The sequence below is a fragment of the Citrus sinensis genome, chromosome 3, assembly GCF_022201045.2.
Source record: "Citrus sinensis cultivar Valencia sweet orange chromosome 3, DVS_A1.0, whole genome shotgun sequence".
Lineage (NCBI taxonomy): Eukaryota > Viridiplantae > Streptophyta > Magnoliopsida > Sapindales > Rutaceae > Citrus > Citrus sinensis.
Window position 1 is genome coordinate 44,215,403 of NC_068558.1, and position 22,281 is coordinate 44,237,683.

At 34.4% G+C, this 22,281-nt stretch overlaps 3 protein-coding genes across 8 annotated transcripts; all 3 read right to left on the bottom strand.

Annotated features, from left to right (window-relative positions):
• Window positions 1–1,208: 1,208 nt before the first annotated feature.
• On the bottom strand, window positions 1,209–4,857 carry LOC107177242 (oligopeptide transporter 1-like). Of its 2 annotated transcripts, none has more exons than XM_015530757.3 (6): window positions 4,635–4,857; window positions 3,918–4,360; window positions 3,703–3,800; window positions 2,894–3,469; window positions 2,346–2,610; window positions 1,209–2,197 (listed from the first exon to the last, which is right to left on the bottom strand). In XM_015530757.3, exons 1-6 carry the CDS (start codon window positions 4,675–4,677, stop codon window positions 1,394–1,396), a joined length of 2,229 nt encoding a protein of 742 aa, XP_015386243.2. In that variant the 5' UTR covers window positions 4,678–4,857; the 3' UTR covers window positions 1,209–1,393. The 2 variants fall into 2 exon arrangements, with proteins under 2 accessions (XP_015386243.2, XP_024954040.2); XM_025098272.2 differs by having other exon boundaries at window positions 3,918–4,408.
• A 6,948-nt stretch (window positions 4,858–11,805) lies between these two features.
• LOC102620366 (F-box protein At2g27310-like) lies at window positions 11,806–15,794 on the bottom strand. Of its 5 annotated transcripts, none has more exons than XM_052438690.1 (3): window positions 14,745–15,492; window positions 13,320–14,389; window positions 11,806–12,192 (listed from the first exon to the last, which is right to left on the bottom strand). In XM_052438690.1, the coding sequence occupies exons 1-3, from the start codon at window positions 14,808–14,810 to the stop codon at window positions 12,147–12,149; spliced, it is 1,182 nt and encodes a 393-aa protein (XP_052294650.1). In that variant the 5' UTR covers window positions 14,811–15,492; the 3' UTR covers window positions 11,806–12,146. The 5 variants fall into 5 exon arrangements, with proteins under 5 accessions (XP_052294650.1, XP_052294651.1, XP_052294649.1 ...); XM_052438691.1 differs by lacking the exon at window positions 11,806–12,192 and adding an exon at window positions 12,232–12,498; XM_052438689.1 differs by lacking the exon at window positions 11,806–12,192 and adding an exon at window positions 12,623–12,746.
• A 1,525-nt stretch (window positions 15,795–17,319) lies between these two features.
• Window positions 17,320–21,175, bottom strand: LOC102621015 (small nuclear ribonucleoprotein SmD1a). Its single transcript, XM_006479681.4, has 4 exons — window positions 21,008–21,175; window positions 20,822–20,898; window positions 19,044–19,235; window positions 17,320–18,931 (listed from the first exon to the last, which is right to left on the bottom strand). The coding sequence occupies exons 1-4, from the start codon at window positions 21,019–21,021 to the stop codon at window positions 18,870–18,872; spliced, it is 345 nt and encodes a 114-aa protein (XP_006479744.1). The 5' UTR covers window positions 21,022–21,175; the 3' UTR covers window positions 17,320–18,869.
• Window positions 21,176–22,281: the final 1,106 nt, after the last annotated feature.

Genomic DNA, 22,281 nt, shown 5'->3' on the forward strand with positions numbered 1-22,281 from the left:
CACTTTTATCTTAAGTATAAAGTTTAAATGAAAATTTTCAATTTCAAATCTAAAAAATACTCTTAACAATTCATGTATTTCCAATATTATGTATAAACCTAATATTTTTATATTATTTTTGAAGTTATTTTTTTTAATTGCTTTAAATTTTTATTCACATGATAACATTAACTAAACTGAAATATTGAACAAATCAAATTATGTCCATTGTGATGAATCAAAAATAAAATAACAGTGTTGACTTTATAATAAAATTTGATGTTATCATTACATTTTTTAATTATAAAATTAAACTAAGATCAACAATGATAATTTTTTTTAATGGTACCAAACTAATCAACATGTGAAAATATAAATTGTGAAGAACAAATATATGTACCACTTAAAAGGATATTTAGTCAAACTAGTAGCTTTTAGGTTTTTCTTTTCAGATGTTGAAAAATAAAAAAACAAACATGTCATTCAGACATTTTTATTTAGATTTATTAAGACTTTATCTAAATTCAGACACATTCAAATTTCAAATAAAAAAAAACGAAACCTTAATGTTTACTAAACACTTTAATACAATATCTTTTAAATTAGAGCTACCTAACTTCAATCCCAAACATACTCTTAATTTGCTTGTTTAACCATTGAAAAAAAATTAATATCTATTAAAACAAAGTGAGACATGGCGCCTAGTTCTTCAGCAATCTATCAATCAAGTAGATGTTTTTGGAACTGCTTATATCACAATTAAAATAGAGAACCGGATAAGTCAATTCCAGATTAGTCTACTAAGAACATGGCAGTACTCACGATATTAAGGAGCAAAATCAACAATCAAGGAAAAAAATAAAATTTAAAAAGTCTAGCTAGTTCTAGAAATGACAGGATATGAGTGATGTTTATTTTGTCAATTTTCCCATCTGGGTTCTATTGTGATGTTTATTTTGTCTTATACTTCCTGAGTCGTTCATTTGTAGCCAAGACTCATTTATTTGTGCGGATGATTTTGGCTGCAAATATATATATATTTTTTTGGTAGCGAGTTGATAATCTAATTTCCATTCCCAATATCTAGAAACTCCCGAATGTATACTATGATATAAAGATTTTTCCCACAAACTTACAGGTGTTTAAACAATTTATTGAGGTGAGTTCAATCCAAATTACGTGCTTTTAACGAACCGAACTCAATAACTAATTCAGTAGAAAACAATCCATAAAACACAACACAGCAGAAGTTTCGATATATGTGGCTCCATAAGTCTTCAATAAGCACATGAACTTACTAAATGAATATATGCGAGGCAGTCCATCAAATCAAACGCAATATCTAATTACAGAACCCATGCACTGTTCTTTCTTAAAACTTTCTTTCGCATACAAACATGCATGCATTAATAAATTAAGGAGCTGGACAGCCATCAACAGAAACTCCAGGGGCCGTAGGGCACTGTGCAAGGGGGCAATGATCTCCGGCATCTAAACCCCACCAGTTAACTCCATAAATGTCGCTCATCCCAAGACATAAACTTGTTAGGAGAGACAGAAAAGCAACTCCCACATCGAGACCATTTGATAACACATAATTGTACTTTGCCCACCAATCTTTGTATTTCCTGTACACTACCAAATTGTAGACAAACCCCACTGTCACAAAAGACAAGAAACTCGTAGCACCACCTACGGCCACTGCTACTTTGCCCCCGAGTAAATTTGAAACGTTGATGTCTTTGATCCATTTTTTCTCAGGAAAAAACTTCGACAAAACCCAAACCAACAATGGGCAAATTAAGCCAATCAAAAAGAAATAGAATAGTTTAGAGTATAAGCCATGAGGATAAAACATACGCTGCGGACCAATCACGCCCCAAACTACAGAGGTGGAATAGGCATTATTCTTTGAAGGACATGTCCATGGACTGCCCTTGGGTAAATTTTTGGGGTCGCAGATATGCTCAACAGCTGACAGCAGCCACCATGATGTTGCAAATCCAACAACGGATGAGACGAATGTTCCAATTATTTGTGCCACAAACATTGACTTAGGAGCAATCTTCATGTAGTGGGCCAATTTTAACTCGCTGATGAACGCAAGAGCAAAATCCTCTGCGGTCACACTGTACGCTTTGAATACCATGTTAGCTATTGGCTTGCCAGGGTATATGTACCCTACCAGCATTTCTGAAATAAGGTTCAACGATATATACTGCATGAAATTAAATTGGAAGTAATGATTAGTTGATGACACACAATTGAGTCTGATTTATACACACACACACACAGAGACACATTTAGAGCAGTAAAGAGTTGAATATCAATTACTTAGATAGATGGCTTATTAAGTAATTAATTACTTGGCCGGTTGTAGCTTGCAGTACTCCAAGTGGGAGAACAAAAATCAAGATCAAAAGACATGAAAACAAGATGCCCCAGTAAGGAAGTTGCAACTGATCCCCAAACGCTTCACAAGATAAAATTGCCAAACCGACTGCTGTGATCAATATTGCTAAGTACCACCACTGAGGAACTGGTTTGTACTTCTTCATTAGCCTATTGTGGACATCTTCAGTGCTGTTGTTGCTGCTAACATATGCTTGCTTAAATTGTTGCCATGCATCTCTACGAAAATTAAAAGGAAATTAATTATTTAATTTCTGCAATTAATGTAAATGAGAACATATTTACAAGGCATTCTTTGTTAAACTCATGAAGTTTAAAATTTTATTAGTTTCAATTTTTTTTTAATTTTCTTATTTTTTTTAAATCTTATGTCTAATTTTTAGATATTTGTTTCTAAATATTAAAAAAAAAACAAATTTTAATGACTTTTATTTAAATGGAAAATATCCGAAGTAAATATTATATTATAAAATATCTCTAAATGAGATCAAGCATACGTTACCGTCCATAAAAAGCTATAAAATGACTGAGCGAGGCTGTGACAGCGGCAAATTCGAATCCAAGTGCAAATAGGTACACAACACTTAAGTACAAATTTGAGTAACCTTGATATGCCTTTGAGTTGAACGTAAGATCGGTGTCCTTGACAACTTTGGAGACGTTATAAAGATGACCATATTTGTCAAAAAGTCGGGTAGAGGAAAATGGAAAATGCCTGGCATTGTTAGAATTAGTGAAATAAGCGATTGGCGTGATGATGTAGAGGAAGAAGATGAATCCAGTTGTCATATTAATGATTGTAGACAAGGGGTAAACTAATGGATTCCCCGAGTAAGCCGCTATGGCATTCCAGTCCAAGGCAAATGAACCAATGCCAAAGCCATTTCGACCAGAACCAATAAGTTGAGCTGTCACTGAATCTTTCCACAACCAACAAACAACTGAGAGCGCACCCAAAGAAGGAAAGAAATAGCCTGGTACGATTGCATAAGCAAAACTTGTGACGGCTGCCAATATAAAAAACTGAAATTTCGTAATCCCTCTTTGAGGCCTCGATTTCATGACTTCATGTATTGACCTGAAAGCATGCATGAGAACAACACTAGCTTACAAAGTAAAAGAAGCCTCCAAAAACCTAACACCCATTAATTTGTTCACTTTGAGAAATAATTTATGTCCATTGAAGGTGTACATGGAATATAAGCCCGTAGAAACATGCTAAAGAATGCACATGTCGTATATATCATAAGAATTTCTGATTCAGTGCATATATAAGTGATTGAGCGAATGTAAATACAAAAAAATACGTACCTGTAGAGAAATACGTCAACTAAAGTGAAAGGATACCACATGTATGGATTATTTACCAAGAACTTCATAAATATTCCTGCAAACCCATAACCTAGCATCTGCGAGATAGATTCATATAGATAGCTAGCCAGTGATTAATTTTGAAATAAACAATACATAAAACATCAAAATTAAGAATGACTATGGGCATGCAATTAGAATTTAGAATTAATTACCTGACTTGTCAGAGTCAGCAGTAACCCTACCCAGAAATTCAAATATTTGTGATAAAAGACTTTCCTGACCGTCAATATTGTAGCACTGGAAGGAACACTTAATCCTGATGTAGCCAAAACACAAAGAAGTACATGTTCTTTAATGTTGAAGGGCCCGGGATTCATGGAGAAGGTCCAATTTGTTCCCGGAACTTTCAAAAGTGTAGATGGAAGCGTTGATGCCATCAATTTTCCGAGACCCAAAAGCAGTATTTGGATGCAAGTAGTTGAGAGCCCGATAGGGTTTTGACGATAGCTAAAGAATTCTTTCACAAAAGCTAGAACCATGCAAGTAATTGGTCCTATGGCCCACGTTCGAAATGTTAATGTGGGGAGAGTCGGGTCGTCGGTAATAGGGATTGTAAGTCTCACTTGTTCTATCGGCGAATCATTAATTTCATCCTCTGTGGCGTGTCATTAGATTAGTAGTAACCCATAGCATATTGATTTCTCTTGTATATGAAAATTAAACAGATTATAGAAAAACGCCATCATTTACACAGAAAACTAGCTATATTAAATTTCTATGTATCTAATTAAAAAACAAAAGCAAACCGTATATATTCATATATATATATATCTATATATATATATATATATATATATAAATGCACTAGTAATTCAATGAAAACCATTTTGATGAGTTTTCAAACAAATAATTATTGATAGAGAAGATACCTTCACCGCTTTGAATTTTCTTGTTCTCCATGACCAAACCCATTCTCTCAGGGAAGAGGAAGATAACCCGATTCTCTATGTTTTTCTCGTTTTAGATCATATATAACAAATTCAAATTTAGAAAAATTCTTGCTAACTTGTTAATACTATTACAGCATTCCTTTTTTTTTTTTTTCCTTTTCCTTTTCCTTTCAACAGACGTATGTGCAACTAAAAATTTTTATGGAAAGTATGCGTGGGAAATTTGAATACCTTAAATATAATTATTTAGAAAAATACGCACACAAAGATTTTATCAATGGAACTAGCTGGCACCCACTATTTTGTTTACTTTCTAATATACGAAATCAAGAGTAAAAGGAATTTGCCGAAAATTAAAAATGAAAAACAATTAAATTGCTAATCATGTACCGAGATATTATACTAATAAATGCTAATTACTAATTAGAATGCAAATGAAGAGGCGTAAAATATGAATAACTGAATTAGAATGAAAATTGGTGAGGCGTTACTTGCAATATCTGCCCACCAACAATAGTAATTAATTGGAGCTCGAAATGTGATTGACAGCAAGGAAAGTTTCGAATTGATTGTGGGGATAGAATCCTCTCAAATTAAGAATAAATCAGGAGTAGTCAGCAGTGCTGTTAAGTGCTAACAGTCTAACGCCTTATAAGTTTTAATATATATGCTCGTTTACAGTACTAGAAAACCCAAATTTTTTTTAAAAAAATTACCTAATCCATTAACAATAAGTACAAACCAAACGGTTTATATATTACAAATTCAAGTTTAACTTTTAATACTTGTCAAATCGACCCGAAATGCCACCCTTAATTCATAACTGTACATTTTAATTTTTTAATTTATTTATATTCCACATTGTTCTTATCTTTTATTTTAACTTGGTATATTTATTTCTCAAACTTTTATTTACTGATGATTCAGAAAACATCATTTCCTTCTTTAAATCAGAAACATCAATGGTTAAGTAGGAGTGCGAAAATTATTCAAAGTTCTTGAAGGTGGACATTTTATTTTCAAACCAAATTAGAGGATAAAATCAATTAATATGTATCAGTAAAATGAAATTACATTTTAAATAAAAAGGTATTATGTTGAAAGTTTGCGAGTCATTATGTCCTTCTTAAAAATAGTAAGGGCCTTAATTTTATTTGTTAAACACATTTATCTGTTTTTTAACTTATAACGTGCAACGCACAAGGAGAATATTTTGCTTCCTTTTTAGAATGTTAATTGTTGTAATTGGGCTGTCATGTTCTCGTGAAATGGGCCACCATTTATTGCTGATATTTTCAACCAAAAGAATAGTCCTTTAGATAGGAGATTTAAAACTCGGGTAATTTTCAGAAATCTTTCCTGAGATTTGATATAATTTCAGTTAGATGGTGAGTTTAATTGTATTTTCATTTATCTCCTCTGCTGTTAGTATACATACGGTTTGACCATTAGTTGACTTGTAAAATTACTAGAATATCCAAACCACTTAAACAAAGCCTAAGATTTGGCGCCAACAACTTCAAACGAGTGCTTTTACCAATGAGTGTGTTTATGGGCAAAAATAGGGTACCATACATTTACCTCCTCTTCTCTCCAAATTCAACCTAGGTCTTGACTTTTTCGACAACAATCGACGGTGGGTGGACTGGCTTTTGACAACAAATTGATCTCCAGCAGCGCGTGGCACTACCTCTGCCAATTTTGGCCGTAATATTTCTGCCAAGTTACCAGTAATCTTGGCTGTGCTTATATTGCAAACTCCTTTTGTTTCTCATTTTAACAAAATAAAAAATAAAAAAATCATCATGTTCATGTGTTTTTTTTTTTGGTGAGAAGGTCTATCTCTAGTACGAATGAATCTCTCTCTTGTTTCCCCATCACCTTTCTCTCTCTGGAAAGGTTTTTTCCTCATTCCATTATTTTTTAAAAAACATGTAGAAACAAGAGCAGTTAAGTAAAATACACACATATATTGTTGTTTTTAATTTATAATATAAAGTAATAAAATATTATTTTCGTATTTCATATATAAATAAATGAATATTATGACACAAAAAACAGAAACGGTTTGCTCTCCCCATTTTGGCCGGATTTTCCAGAATAAGTTGCAGCTCTTTGTACTATGACTCTCCTCCATCTATATATTCTACACACATTACACAATACTTGCTTCCCCCCATTCTCCATTAATCAATTAATTTATATGTTTTTAATTTTACAGGAAAAGAACAAACATTTTCTCAAGCCCATCTACTCTCTTAATTAATTACTACTATAAGTACTCAATATTTAGATTAAAAAGTTGGATTCAACCCATCTCCTTCTTTCTTTTATATAAATCATTTTTCTTTTTCTTTTTTAACCATATTTATTTATACCGAAATAAAATGATGTTGATAGCTAGATGAGTGTAAGATTGATTATAGATGAGTATTAGGATTGATTGTTGTGTAAATATAAAAAAAACGGTTTAATTAAATTGGTAGGTAAAAAATGACACATGAGGTGTTCGACAAAATGCCTATTACGGTTTGTTTGTCTCATTTTAAGTAGATTAGGTATAATGGCACATTGATGGGAAGACAAATTTTGTAAGCTCATCATGTAGCACGAAAAATCTGCGAGAAAGGGCTTAAAAAGCCATTTACGAATTCTGCTGGTTGCGCGCATGACGGGTGTTGAAACGCACACGCGATGAGCTCTCGTCTCATTCGCGTTTCAGCGCCCATCGCGCGCGCAACGAGCACAGTAATGCGCGTGCGATGAGAAGCAGTCATTGCGCGGGCTTTGCTTCGTTGTCGTGTGTGCCCCATTTTACGTGGCCATTGCGCGCGTGACATGCAGCCATTTATTTTTAATTTTTTATTCAAGTTTCTTCTAAAAGAACACGCGGTGATGGATTTTATTGGTAGTATTTTTATTTGTCGCATGCAATTGGTCTGTAATGTTGTGCGACAAGTTCTTATCTCCCGTGCGACAAGCTTGTCATACAAAATTGCCCTCGAAGATGTTTATGTGTTTATTTGTAATATTTTGAGCTATGATTTTGATTAATGAATAAAAAATTGGATTTACATATATAATGGCCAAGAAGCCGCGGTCTAAGCATAATCCACCCGATCCAAGAAAGGAACCAGACATGATGAAGATTCCGGCATCGAAACATTTCCCCGGGCATATTACAAATACCTCTAAATTTGGAAATGTCATGGAAGCCATCAAGAGGAAGTTGACGAGACAACAATTAAGCTTATTGAAGAAAGACATTTTTGGCCAGTTCACAAAAATGGATGCCTATGTCTTCAGTGGTGCAATTGTGCACAACGCATTATACCAAGTTGAACACCTACATTGATGGCCGAAAGACACGAAATCAAAACCGTTTGCAGACATTGATATGGTGTGTGTTTCTACATGGTTCAATATAGTTCTGATAATAATAATTTCAAGATTTTATGATATCTTAACATTGGATAGGAATTCTTATCGCCATCTACAGGTTTTAATTCTAATTAACTTGGAAGACAACCATTGGGTTTTAGCCCGGGTAGACTTCCGGCGCAAGCAGATCTCTATCTATGACTCAATGAAGCAGTTTCGCGAGGACAAAACGTATGGTCAGCTATTGAAGCCACTTCAAGTTATCTTTCCCCAATGGCTGGAAGATGTTGGGTTTTACGACATCCGGCCAAACTTACATAGTGCGGAACCCTGAAAACTGGTAAGCGTTGATGACGTACCTCAACAACAACCCGGAAGCGGCGATTGTGGATTGTTTATGTTAATGTTTACGATGTACTTAATGTTCAAGCTACAATTTAATTTTGACAGTTGGCATGGACAATATTTTAGGAGGAAGATTGCCATTGACATATTTAATGGTGATATTATGTTATAAATGATATATTAATCTTTTATATTAATTATTGAATCTTGTGTCGACCGAACTTCCATTCATATATTTAAGATTGTTATTATGTCTGTTTTGATACCTTGTGTTAATGAGTTGATTGTTGCTTGGTAAGAATCATGAGTTGCCTTCTTTTTTGTAATTTCATTGAGATGTTGGTCGGTGAGAATCTGTGTTGTGTTATAGGTTGATAGTAGCTTGTGTCAAATATTGGTGGTTTGGTTTTTATAGCAAAATTGAATCCCTTGCTGGTGGAGACTGGAATGGTTTATTACTGAGAGAAGTAAATTATATTTTTGTAGTTTTTGATTTCACCTCCAGACAAACATCCTGTAATTTGGGGAGACAACATTTATCTCCTGTGTGACATGTTGTTGTCTCCCTAAATTACAGCATGCTTGGCTCGAAATTAAAGAAACAAACATTCTGTAATTTGGGGAGACAAGCATTGTCGCACGGGAGATAACATCTTGTCTTCCCAAATTACAGCATGCTTGGATCGAAATTACAGAAACAAGCATTGTGTAATTTTGGGAGACAAGATGTTGTCTCCCGTGCGACAATGCTTGTCTTCCCAAATTATAGAATGCTTGTTTCTGTAATTTTCGAGCCAAGCATGCTGTAATTTGGGGAGACAACAACATGTCACACGGGAGATAAATGTTATCTCCCCAAATTACAGGATGTTTGCGTGTAGGTGAAATAAAAAACTACACCAATATAATTTACTTCTCTCAGCAACAGACTAAAATTGAATCTATCAAGTTGTTTGTCACCCAACCGACAACACAAATAACAAACATTTTAATTTGTGCTGAGACCTAAAAAACGTTAATATTAATTAATTGAATTGGAAAATAACACTAATAAGAATGACACCATCACTTAAATAACAATCACATGTGTATTTCTGCAGCTTACAGTTGGTCACAATCACAATTTGACTGAATTTGATCAGCCTATACATCTAGCAGTCGCCCATATACACAAAAAGAATAAAAATAATAACTACACTAACAGTGTGCCATGATAGATAGCTGCATTATACTTTATACATGGCATTGTCACTGTGTTAATATCACATTTATACAAAATATACAAAAATCTTCTGTACATTCATCTGCAAAGACATCTCTATCGTCATTTGTTGCCATCATCCCAACAAAATCTTCTATTGCCGTCACTTGCTCAATGTGAACCTCATCATTCAAATCAGGGAGAGCAAACTCATTCTCATCCGCTAAGTCAAAGCAGTCCATTTCAATTGACCTTTCGTCTCTATCATATGTGAACAAGCACACGTTAATAAGTGAAAGTAAAGTAATAATTATGAATAATAATAATAATAACATTGCTAAACAACAACAACAACAGTTACAATAATAAAGAAAAAATGATAATAGTAATACATTTTAATGTTTTTCATGTCACATGCATGTCAGATAACAAATAAAAACTGAGTACGTGCGACAAAAAATGTCGCATGGGAGACAACACTTGTCGCCTAAAAATATAAAATGTCTGCATGTGAGACAAGAGCATGTCACTGCACAAAATACAAAAACATTGTTTCACTTGTCACCAAAAATCTTATTTGTTGCCTAAAAAAACAGAAATTGTGTTCGTGCAACCAAAAAACTGTCGCACGAGAGACATAAAGTTGTTGTCCAAAAACACAGAATGTATGTGCGACAAAAGTATATCGCCGCACAACAGACAAAAACAGTGTTTTTGTGCGACAAGACTTGTCCCTCGTGCAACAATTTTGTCACCTAAAAACACAAAAACTCAATACGGGCGACATCAGTTCATTGCACATGCGACAACATTGTCACCCAAAAACACAGTCTGTATTAGTGCGATAAGGTCTTGTCGCATGGGAGACAAACTTGTCACCCAAAAACACAGAAACTGTGTTTCTGCAACATGCGCACACAAACACTGCAAATTCATAAACATATCAACTTAAGCAAACTTTGACGGGAAAAATAAAAATTACAGCTAAGACTACTTTTATTTTACACACCCATTTGAATAACAATAACAAATTTTTGGCTTTATAGCCTTATTACGCTATGTATGGTGTAAATCACAAACATAAAATAACTAATAATTAAATTTTTTCAACTCATGGCCACATATGGCTAAACTCATTCTCCTTTTAATCAATTTTTCCACCACCAACCCATGAACAAGACAAATTAAACACAACCAACAACCACTTATAAAACTCCAAAAACAAGAAAATCAAAGGTATTTAAAAATTTTAGACTTTGATAAAATAACTAACCTCTTACAAACTCCAATAACAGTGGCATCTTCCGGCCGCCGTTGATCGTCATCGGTCGGTGGCCTTATCCGACCACCTATGTTTTTCTTCTTAATGGGTTATGTATACTCTTGATGTGTATTTATTTTTGTTCCAGCAAATGAGAGTAGGTGAGTGCAGTGAAAATTGTGAGAGAATGTCATCCATTGCTTTTTTGTGCTGGGGAAAGAGAAGAGAAAGAGAAATGCACTCTTTTACATAATGGATATTGTGTCTAATCGGTTAATACAATTGTCCAATAAATTTTAAACCATTTTTTTGTTGTTATTTGATTTTTTTTATAATTTCACCTTATCTTTTACATATTTGCCCTCGTCAACTAACGGTCAAACCGTATGTATACTAACGGCATGGGAGGTAAGTGAGAATACAATCAAACTTGCCATCTAAGTGAAATTATATCAAACCTCAGGGGAGGTTTCTGAAAATTGCCCTTTAAAACTCTTATATTTAGTAAAGTGATATTAGAGTCAAATTTTGATAGTCAAAATGTGGTGGTAGAACAATTTAGATGTGTCTGAAAAGTTTTAGATCCGACGGTGGTTTCGTCCAAACGGAGATTGTTGAATTGCGTCCTACATTAACTTGTTAAAGGAAGTCAACTAGGTTTATAAGTACAATAAATCCCTCCATCTAATAGGTTAATTTTTTTGAGAGAAATACCTAAATATCTTGGACCTAGTCCCCAACCTCTAGTATCAGAGCCTGAGCCTGAGCCTGAGCCTGGACTTTAAGGGTTTTACCAAAATATACCAACTTTTGGGCAGAATTGCTAATGATTCTAGCAGGTAGTCCAATCGTCAATTTTCAAATTAATTGTAAATCTAGTAAACAAATTAAATTCATACTCAATGCATATCTGCAGTTGCGTGGTTACGTGTTTCGAGGGAACTTTTATGAAATTTTTGGTAAATAATCCTTATATTTGGTATCCTTACACCTTACTTGATGTAGCTACCTTTCTAACAGGTTTTCTCGATCGTGACTCTCCATACATAATAGAAATATTGAGGTCAATGCACTATTACAAGGAAACTAATTACAACAAGCAAGCAGGTGTGGTTTTGACATTCCGGTCAGTGCACAAAGTAGAAAGTGGAGCAAAGGCCCAAAGCGGGGTTGACAAAGTTTCAACGCTTTACGGTGGCAACAGTCGCAGGCTTTGCCTATGCAGTCATAAATACCAGGCTATTTCTTTCCTTCAGTAGGTGCTTGTTTTGTTGGTTTCGGAAAAAACTCCGTCATAGCTCAGCTAATTGGTTCTGGCCGCACTAGCTTTGGCATTGCCTTGGTTTCGCCTGGAATGCAATATCTCGTTACATGGGAAACAATGCTAGGCATTTTCCGTTTTCTTCTTTCAACATTTACGATAAAAGTGGCCAAAACAAAAGTTCTCAATGAGAATGACCTTACATTCAATCGGAAAGAGTATCAAAGCTACTCAAATTTATGTACAACTGCTACTCTCCCATTAATGGTTGGGTTTGAATTTGTGGGTATTACAGGTATTATCACTCATTTTGTCGTTTTCCATGCGAGGTACACAATGGCACTTATTGGCACAATGCTTGATTTCTCGACTGACTTAATTCCCATTTGCATTTCTGCACTAAAAGGATCAATAAATTTAATGCAGTAGATATCTTGTCTACGGAGGCATGGCATATTTGACTTCAGAACTAAGTTCATCATATATCTTGCCTAGTCCATTCCAGTAAAAATTTGCTTCTAGATTGTACTTACAAATAAACCTCCTAAGTTGAGAACTTGTGAATGGGTGAATCAGCCCAGTCATCCTTTTGCCTTAGCAGTTTTGTTTGATGCATATCTACAACATCCTCTTATCAACAAGCTAATTAGAAAATGATATTCAAGTTAGTAATCCTCCTACTACAAGTCCACAATGGCCTGAGATTAACAATACTTGATACTTTCTTCATGTAAATGCAGTCTATAAAGCTTTTTCATGATGCCCTCATAGAGGAACCCTGCAAGAGACTTATCAATCAACTTAAAGACAGAGGATCCTTAAGGAGTTCACAGGGCACTGACTAATCTCAAAGCACAAGCATCAGCCATTGATCCATCCAAGTAAACTATCTTATCCTAACCTTAAAAGATTGATCAACAAAATAGTCATATATTTAATAATAAAAAAACCAATCTTTGGGTCAATAATGTAGCTATCAGAAGCAATAATGTGGAAAAAAACATAGGTAGAGGAATCTATTTTCAAGTCAGAGACCAATATCTTTTATTAATTAAGGCAAAATTGAACTTTACATCTAAAAGAGTACAAAGGCTCAGTGTCTGCTAAAGCATTTTCAGCTATGTTAAGATCAGAAAAGGCAAATTAATCTACAAAATGCAGTAACAGAAAGTAATGAAGGCTGCAATGCCACTTAAGATACAAAGTCTGTCTAACCTGCTTTCACTTCTCATCTTCTCCTCTTTTAACTCGCTTTGAACTTTTGAGTATAAATGACATGACTCAAGAACTTCACTATAGTTTTTGCTCCGATGGCAGCTCAAGGCCTCCTTGAGAATGAGCAAACTGTTTCTTCCATTAACATGAGCACCTTCCATGTCTTCCAACTGCATGCTCAGCTCAGTCAACTTGAGAGTTGTCTGTACACCCTCCTCCTCAGTATGAACAACTCTGAACTTCATACTTAGTATGCATTCTACCACTTGACATGGAAGAATATCTTTGGCAGGAAGAACAGATCCAAAGCGTATCACAAAATCCTTGTCTGTTGGCCAATGTCGTTGGCCCCCAAGAGGGCTCCAGCTAGCTAGATTAGCAGCTTGCTTCATCTTTTTGTTTACAACAATCCAACTGAGCCGTAGTCCATCACGAAGCTCTTTCCACAGCTTTCCATCTTTTCTCTCTTTTTCCATGGAGAAAATTGGAGGAAGACCATCAGAAACCGAAAGGGTTACTTCACCTTCACCATCATCATCTCTAGCTGCATAGGTGGTCAGAATATCAATTCTAAATGGGCAGTTATAAAACCAACCATTAAATCCATTAGCATTTGGGATGCCCCATAGAACCTTTGAACATATGGCTTTATCTTTATATCTGATATCTACAATAGAAACAAAATCTGATGGTGAAATAGTTTCAAATTCATCCATATCACCATAGTATTCAGCTTCAGTCCATTCTTCTGGGTACTCAAGATATTTATTCCAGTGATACTCGCTGACTTCCTTGTTAACTATTAGAGGAAAACAATCTGCATAGAACTTTCTAAATCCACCAATTGAAGCTATCAAACTTTTGACATCCTCCCTATTGGTTGAAGGCCACATAGAAGAACATACATTTTCCCACAATCTCTCTTCTCTTGATATGGAACAAAATGCAGCACAAGTACATGCTGCAGTAGCCAAAGTTGGGCCATCGAGACGCCTCAATATGTCATAAAAGAGATCGGTGCTCAATGATGCTGTACTCTCAACTGATGCAACTGATGTAGCCATAGACCTCTGATCCACCAAGTCAAATAATATGCAATCAGGTCAATAAGTAATATTGATATAGAATAATAAATAGCTCAGCAAGTGAAGACAAAAGCATTCTGGAATAAGAAAAAAGATAGAGAAAGGTAGAAAGAAACAAATAAGGAAGGACAATAGTCAATTAAGAATTGCAGGTCTTGCAACAAAAATTCAGTACAGGTATAGTTTGTTATTAGTGCAAAGTCTTCACTAACTCTCCTTAAACTACACAAAACCTGCAACTCTTCCATCTCAACAATGGAGCGAAGAGAAAATAATAATAAGTCTTGTTGAGCAACAATCATTACAAGCATATGTTTCCCAACTGCCTAAAATAGTATACCATTTCCAACTTCTCTGCCTCCCCAACAAATACAGGGCCATCTAATTCGTCCAAGAATTCCTGCATCAACCATTTTCCTGTTTTTAAGGGCCTATACCACTTTTTTTCCTTCAGTTTGGGACTATTATACACTTAAATCTGTTAGGTAAACGACAGATTCAGTTCAAGAAATTGGTTCTCCCTGAACCCTTTTGAAATAACAGAAAATCAAGAGAGGTACCGATTGCCACGCCCAAACAAGGAGCAATTGGCTCAAGAAATTGAGAGTAATATCAGCGACTCACAACATGACAGGTGATTGATGACCACCTGGAAACTTTGATGACCTAAATGCTTGTAATTAGTAACTGACACTCATCCCACCACCCACGCACACAGCACAGATAAACAAGCACAAAACTCTGCAGATTCGGGCGAGGAGAAAATAGAGAGGCAGACAGATAATAATGCCAGAAACAAATACTGCCGGTGATGCCTTAAATAACGCGTATTCAGGAGTTACCATATTCAATATATTGTGTGGAATCATCTTTTAAATAAATCATACAATACTACACTGAAAATTCACAAATGCAGCGGCTTCTCGAAATGAAAAACCATTTAAGATCAATCAACAAATGAATCAAGCACATAAAACAAACGCAAATGACCCAGTACAGAAGATCAAACTTCCATAAAAACCGTCTAATTAATGCATCACTAATCCATTCAAGTTGTGAGCATACAAATTATGAAATCTCAAAACCCAAAAAAAAAAAAAAAAAAAGGGGCCATAAACGCTAGGCAATAAGTTCACTGACCTCAAAAATTAACCCGGCAAACCCAGATGGATCAGATGACAAATCCAATCTTTTAAAGAAAGCAAGTCGGACAAAAACGGTTTTTGGGTCACTTTCTGATCTAATCAACTGATTTTTGTTTAATTATGGAAATTTCCTCGGCTGCCGTGCCATGTCTGTATTATTGTGTGAATCATGGTTTTTTTTTTTTTTGGGTTGCTATCCGATGTGAATTTGATTATATTTTCTTCATTGATTTTCAAGTAGACTGTATTTCCTCGTCAGAGGATATCATATACACACATTAACCTACGATTTGGACCCACCACGTTTATTTGTCTATTTTTTTTTAATTGGATGTTGACAAAATTAAGACATTTTCAAAGAAACTTAATTCCAAATTTAATCATTATAATAAGAAAACCAGGAACAAGCTACCGTTACTTGATTCCATTTCCTGCCACGAATACAATGAACAGTTTTTTTTTCTTTTTTTAGTAACTTTTAAATTTTAGTCTAATTTGCCTACTTATTTTATATTTTAATTATTAAATCATATTATAATGTATGTATGTATGGTCGTTGGTTGCATTAAGCGACCAATATGTATATATATTAATTATTAAGGGGTTTTGAAATTGAAATGAAAAAAATAAATAAATAAGCAAATCTATGGCACATTGCGGGGAAGATGTTTGTGAAAACGCCAGGCCACTGGTAATCGCTTGTCGGTGAGGGATAAAGCTCAGTACCAACCAATCAAGAAAATAGAACATCATTTAAGATTTCACGTGCTTGTTTTTGTACTTGAAAGGAGCACATTCACCCTTACCAAGAATTTGCGTTGCCTGCCTTGACCTGAGGAAGGGGCTGCAATTGCAATGCAAGCCAAGTAACATTCAAATTAAGGTAAAGAAAAGAAAGGAAAAAGAGATAATCAATTAAAAAAAAAAAAAAAGACTTCGTGACCAAGTCATGTGATCTGCTTTGATTGATTTCATGGACTAAAAAGTAAGCAAAGAACGGAAAGCTTTAGTTGACCTAACAAGAGCCAAGAAGGTGTTAAAATTATTTCGGATGGTATGTTATTGTAAATGGTTGAAACTGCCTTATCATATCAAATTTTACAGCAATTGAAACAAATTGAATTAGACCTTTTTTTCAAATTGAGGTGCTATAAGTTTCAGTTAGTTGTAGAAAAAAATTGAAAGTATAAAATAAAAATTAATAATATGTAATAAATATAAATTTTAAATAATAATTTTAATAAAATTATTAAAAATATAAAAAATTATATTATATAAATAAAAAATTATATCAACATAATTTTTAAATTATAAATTTAATACTGTAATTATAATTTTAATATTATAATTTTTAAATTACAACTGCACCCTTAATCATCGAAGGAAAAAACGATTGTGTTGTACCCTCCTAAATATTATATGTATAATATCCATGGCCATGGAAGTGAAGTGGAAACGGGGGATTGGAGCAGCGCACGAGGTGGGGCCTACTGCTCGAAAATGACAACGCCTCAGGGGTATCAATATTATACGTGGGGTTGCACTTGCACCCACTAGTAGCAAAGATGCGTCGGGTCATCATTTTATTGGCAATTACAGTAAGAAGAATCCCTTGGAAATATGTACTTATTGTATGTTTTTCTTCCGTCTTTTTAATTGTATGTGTGTTCGTCATGAACAAAACAGGATTCAAACTTAGATTCATAAATAATGATACAATAAAAGCAACAAATGATTCACGTACTACTGCGAGAGAGAGAGAGAGATTAATTGACGACCCATAAATTCAAAAGTTTCTGATTAATCATAATCATAACAGAATTAACATTGAACATAGAGAGTTTATATAGCTTCAGTATGGAAGGGGAGGTAGGAACTCAACTGCTAAAGCTGAATAGAGAGAGTAATTGAAAGGAAACACATCGATTGGATACTAATAATCTAATAAATTTGACCTTTTAAGCATCGGATGGTTCGTCCTTGACTTTGTCCTTGTCTTTGTCGTCGGCGGCATCATCGGATTCAGAGGAAGCTTCGTTGCTTCCTTCAACGGCGTCGTCGGGATCGCGAGCAGGATCGGATTTGTCCATGGCGGCTCGAACCTTGTCGAGGAACGGCTTCAAAGCCAACTCAATAGCCAGCCACCCAAACGCTAGAGCACCAACAACGGTCAGCGCTTTCTTCATCTTCTCCACACCCCTCCTTTCCTTAAACTGCGCTGCTTCTATTTCTATCTCTATGCCACTAGTTAGCTATCAATTTTGTCTTCATTTTCTAGGTCAAATTACAACAAAGGGTATTTTAATTTTGTCTTCGTTTTCTAGGTCAAATTACAACAAGGGTATTTTTCCCCCTTTCTTGCGTATTTGGAAAGGAAGCAATACACTAATTCCCCCTCCCTCCGCCTCCGGTTTAAAATTCGAAAATTCGGTCCCCCTTTGTTTGCCTTTTACCTTTAGCCCTATTTTCCTCTTGGGCTCTGCTAATTACGATCACATTATCATTAATTACCAGTGTTGTATTAAAGGATTTAGCTTTAGTGCTGCATTGAATTTTTTATTAATCTTGTAGAAATATATAATTACTAATTATTGAATAAGAATATAATAAAATACAATTAGTAATTATTAAATAAGAATACAAAACTAATTAAAACTTAGCAGCATATTACTGTACGTGCAAGTGTTATAGAAGATCATAAAAAATTGAACGCAACTCAACATTTGGACCTAGATCCTAAATCCTATATTAAAATATAAGAATTTCTGAACATTTGATTTGCTTCTTCAAGATATACAGGGTATTACTTAATTGATAAGAAAAATCTCACAAAATTAAAGACTACGTGCAGACATAATAAATACAGTCAGCTCAGTTCAATTTTTCCAGTCATGCAGATCATAGTAAAATGCGTAGCCCACGCACTTAGAACAAAACATTTAACAAAAACTACAACAACTTTCTAGACATTTATGAGTTAACTAAATAAGCCGTGCCCAATTTGTGCTATAGTATTTAAGTGCTCCGGTAAGGGATAACAATCCTTGGCAAGTGCCACACCGAAAGCTATTTGCCTGTTAAGATTTCCTCAATAAGTATTAGATCACACGCTAATTAATCAGAGTCTTTTTTTTTTTTTTTTTTGGGTACCATTATAAGAAAGCAAAAACAAAGGAGTGAAGCTTCGAATTCTAGATCAAGTCACCCTGGTGGAACAATATTAAAAGATAACATCACTCCTTTCCATGTCCCCACACACTCCTACAACAAAGATGTTTACATGACCAGGTGCTCCAAAAATTATAACCAGTGCAACATATCTAACGACCACGGCCACGCCCGCGACCGCGTCCACGGCCCCGACCACGTCCCACCGGCCTCCCTGAATTTGGAAAGAATTAGAAAGATTAATATCATCAGGAATCATGAAAAGAAGCATACACAAAAACAATGAACACATGAATGAAGCTTAATCTGAGAAATTATGTCAATACCAGCAGTCGGCTTCTTTGGCTTGACCCTAGGTGTCTCTTCAACCAGCAATGTTTCAAGATTCAAGCTGTCAGGAAGGATATAATAACGGATATTGTTACCCCTCACACTTAGGTGATCCAAGTTCACTGGATTTTTCCCCTTCAGCGTAAGTTTCACTGTTTTCAAATGTGTGTTCATACTGATATCCACACCTGTAATAAAACAGTCAAATCTCCTGTCAGAACAGTTTCACCATCCATCCCCGTGCACAGAGTTAATAGTATTTCACCAAGGAAAACTATGCAATACAACTCTGCTCTAGTTATTATGTCACTCAAATAAGTGCTCAGAAAATATGAACATTTACTACCAAAGAGAAAGTCCTAAAAGGAAAGAAGAGGGGGGGGGGGGGGGCGGGGCGCTCATGAAAATAGTACGAGTATGAAGGTTCAAGGTAAATGCAGCAGCTGCGTGTGTGATTCCATGTCATGGGGTTTTGCACGTGTGCAAAGGATGCATGTAGCACAGAGAGAAAGGAGACCCCATTCTAACAAAGGAAAATTGTACGAACATTTTCTACAAGGGCAAGAACTATGAGAAAATCAAGAAGGAAACAGGTTACTCAGGTAATATGGCATCAAGTGCTTATGACATTGTACAAACACTTCTCTACAAGGGCAAGAACTATGAAAAAATGGAGAGGGAAACAGGTCACTCGGGTAATATGGCATCAAGTGCTTGTAAACAGTCAAAAATGGCAATCTTGCATTGGTGCTACACATAATCTTCAACTTCTAATTTAAAAAAATAAAATCTCCAATTCAACCAATCACTACGTTTACCCTTTTAACTTCTTTTATGAAAGAAGGTTTCCCCACCAAAGAAACAAGACAAATCCCGGTTACAAAAGAGCAGCTTTGTCAACTCCTTCGAAGTTGATTGACCGCAGGACATGCGGCTTCCATAAGAAAGCTAGTCAATGGAGTTTTTACACTGAGCTATAAAATTTAAAAACTTTCACTTACCAAAAGCAATTTCTCAGGATTGTAAATCCTAACTTATTAAACGTCCTAACTACTTAAACCTTACTTCATCGACTTTAGATACCATCGACAGTTTATAATGTATTAAGGACAACCTCGGAAGCAATTTCCTTCCATAAAGGGTAAGAAAACCTCTAAATTTCTGTTAAGAGAGAAAGCAAGGCACAAAATCCATCAACTTGCTGTGATAAAAACCTGTAGATGGGTATGGATAACTAAGGCAGACATACATCTCTAACATGAAAAATTTAAACATACAAAACTAAGCAGATAAACAAGGTATTATCCTAATATATAGCAAATTCCAATGCTTCAATTAAAGAAAAGACAATATACATATCCTAGAATGGGATATCCTACTATCATCTATACTAATCCGTACTGTTTACACGAAAAAAACAGACAAGAGCACTAGGTTCTAACTCATACTATTATCTATACTAATTTAAGTCTTATAGAAGAATCATGACTCGCAGTTTATCAACTAAATTATATACCACACTGGAAGCCAATAGAGGGGAAAAAATGGAAAAAACCCCCAAAATGAAGTGGTAACTCCAACTCAATTGTTCATAATCGAGGCACAACTAGTCTAGCAGTTAACAATTTGTATTCTAATCGGAAATTAAGCATATATGTAAAAGAAATAAACAAAAACGAAAAATAAAAGGCTAGGGTTTAACAAAACCCTAGATGTACTAAACCCTGAAAAAGGAAAAAGGAAATGAAGCAATAATAAGTGAAGAGAAAATAACCTGTGATGGTTCCGTGAACAATGGTTCCGTTCTTCAGTTCAATCGACACGGTCTCATTGTTCAACTTCATCAAGAACCTGTTTGATTTCCGATTTCAGTCACGAGCAAATTTTTTTTAAAAAAACAATAATAAGGCGAATCACAACAGTAACAATAAAAGGAGAAAGAGTAATTGTTGTGACCGACCTGACGAGCTTCATTTTGGTGAGCAAGACGAAAGCTAGGGCTTTGAAGCAAAAGCGGAGAGAAGAAGATTCTCTGCTACTAGGAAGCGGGAACGTTGTGCTGCACTCTGTGGATCTGATTTAGGGCTCGGGTGTGTATTAAGGCCATTTTAGCCTGGCAAAACGGCTCCGTTTAAGTCAGAGTCAATTTGTCTTTATTGCAAGACACTATAGCTCTTCCACCTCAATAATCCTAATATGAAATTTGTGGAAAGAAAAGTAAGGATGGAATATTTATGCATTAAAGATTATTTTAAATACTTTATTATTTTATACATTCATATATTAAATTATTTAAAAAATTAAATTTTACTTTATATATTTTTTAAAATTCTAAAAAAATATGTACTTAAACTAATAAATTAATTAACTTTATTTACTCGAAACACTAATAAAGTTATTCAACACACTCAATTTTAAGAGATTTAACTCATATTTATTATAATATAAGCTCTAAAAAAATTATTTAGCATAATTTCAGCTATTATTATTTTTTATTATTTATGTTCAATATTAGATTTTGCCTCCAAAACAACTTGCAATGGAACATAATAATTAAAAAAAAGTACTCTACAAATACTACCAAAAAAGAAACGAAGACAAAGAATAGAAAAAATCTCACATATTTTGTAGTAAAATTTTTTTAAAAAATATTTATTTCCTGTTTTATTTTCAAGGCATTGAGTAGTGAGTATAATATATCAGCATTCAAAGTCATTGTGTAATATAAATTTATAAGAAATTATTATTAATGGAAATTTACATTATGAACAATTTTGTAATAAATTCTTAATTAAAATTAAAGTGTGTATAGAATAATTTTTAAGTACGAACAGTCCCAGCCAAAAAATAAATAGGCTTTGAATTAGAAAATCCCTCCTAATTTATTGATGCAATGAAATCTTTCACATCTATGAGTTTTGTCATACTGAAAATGTTGCAATTCTAGAAAGTCAAAGCAAATTTGAAGACGATTAAATAAATATTTTAATAAAAACGATATACAATTTTGAACGAATATTAAAATATGATCACCTAACAAATATTTTGTAAAACTTACATGAACCTACATTATGTATATGTGTTTTGTTAAGTCATGACAATCTGAAATTTTTATTATTTTTTTTGGAAATATTATTAGTTAGTGGATATAGGAGGAATATCCACCACAGCCATCGAATCGAGTTAGTGACCATACAGAGTAATTACTTTAATCAGTTAAGCAGAAATATAAAT

Excerpts from the sequence above, each read along its gene's own strand:
- LOC107177242 (XM_015530757.3), bottom strand. The coding sequence starts at position 4,677 with ATGGGTTTGGTCATGGAGAACAAGAAAATTCAAAGCGGTGAAG. Across the intron at positions 3,801-3,917 it reads TGCTGACTCTGACAAGTCAG|ATGCTAGGTTATGGGTTTGC; the intron begins GTAATTAATTCT and ends TCTATCTCGCAG. Across the intron at positions 2,198-2,345 it reads TGCAAGCTACAACCGGCCAA|TATATATCGTTGAACCTTAT; the intron begins GTAATTAATTAC and ends AATTTCATGCAG.
- LOC102620366 (XM_052438688.1), bottom strand. The coding sequence starts at position 14,810 with ATGCAGGAATTCTTGGACGAATTAGATGGCCCTGTATTTGTTGGGGAG. Across the intron at positions 14,390-14,744 it reads AGGCAGAGAAGTTGGAAATG|AGGTCTATGGCTACATCAGT; the intron begins GTATACTATTTT and ends TTGGTGGATCAG.
- LOC102621015 (XM_006479681.4), bottom strand. Across the intron at positions 19,236-20,821 it reads TGTTCACGGAACCATCACAG|GTGTGGATATCAGTATGAAC; the intron begins GTTATTTTCTCT and ends GTTTTATTACAG. Across the intron at positions 18,932-19,043 it reads GCCAAAGAAGCCGACTGCTG|GGAGGCCGGTGGGACGTGGT; the intron begins GTATTGACATAA and ends TTCCAAATTCAG.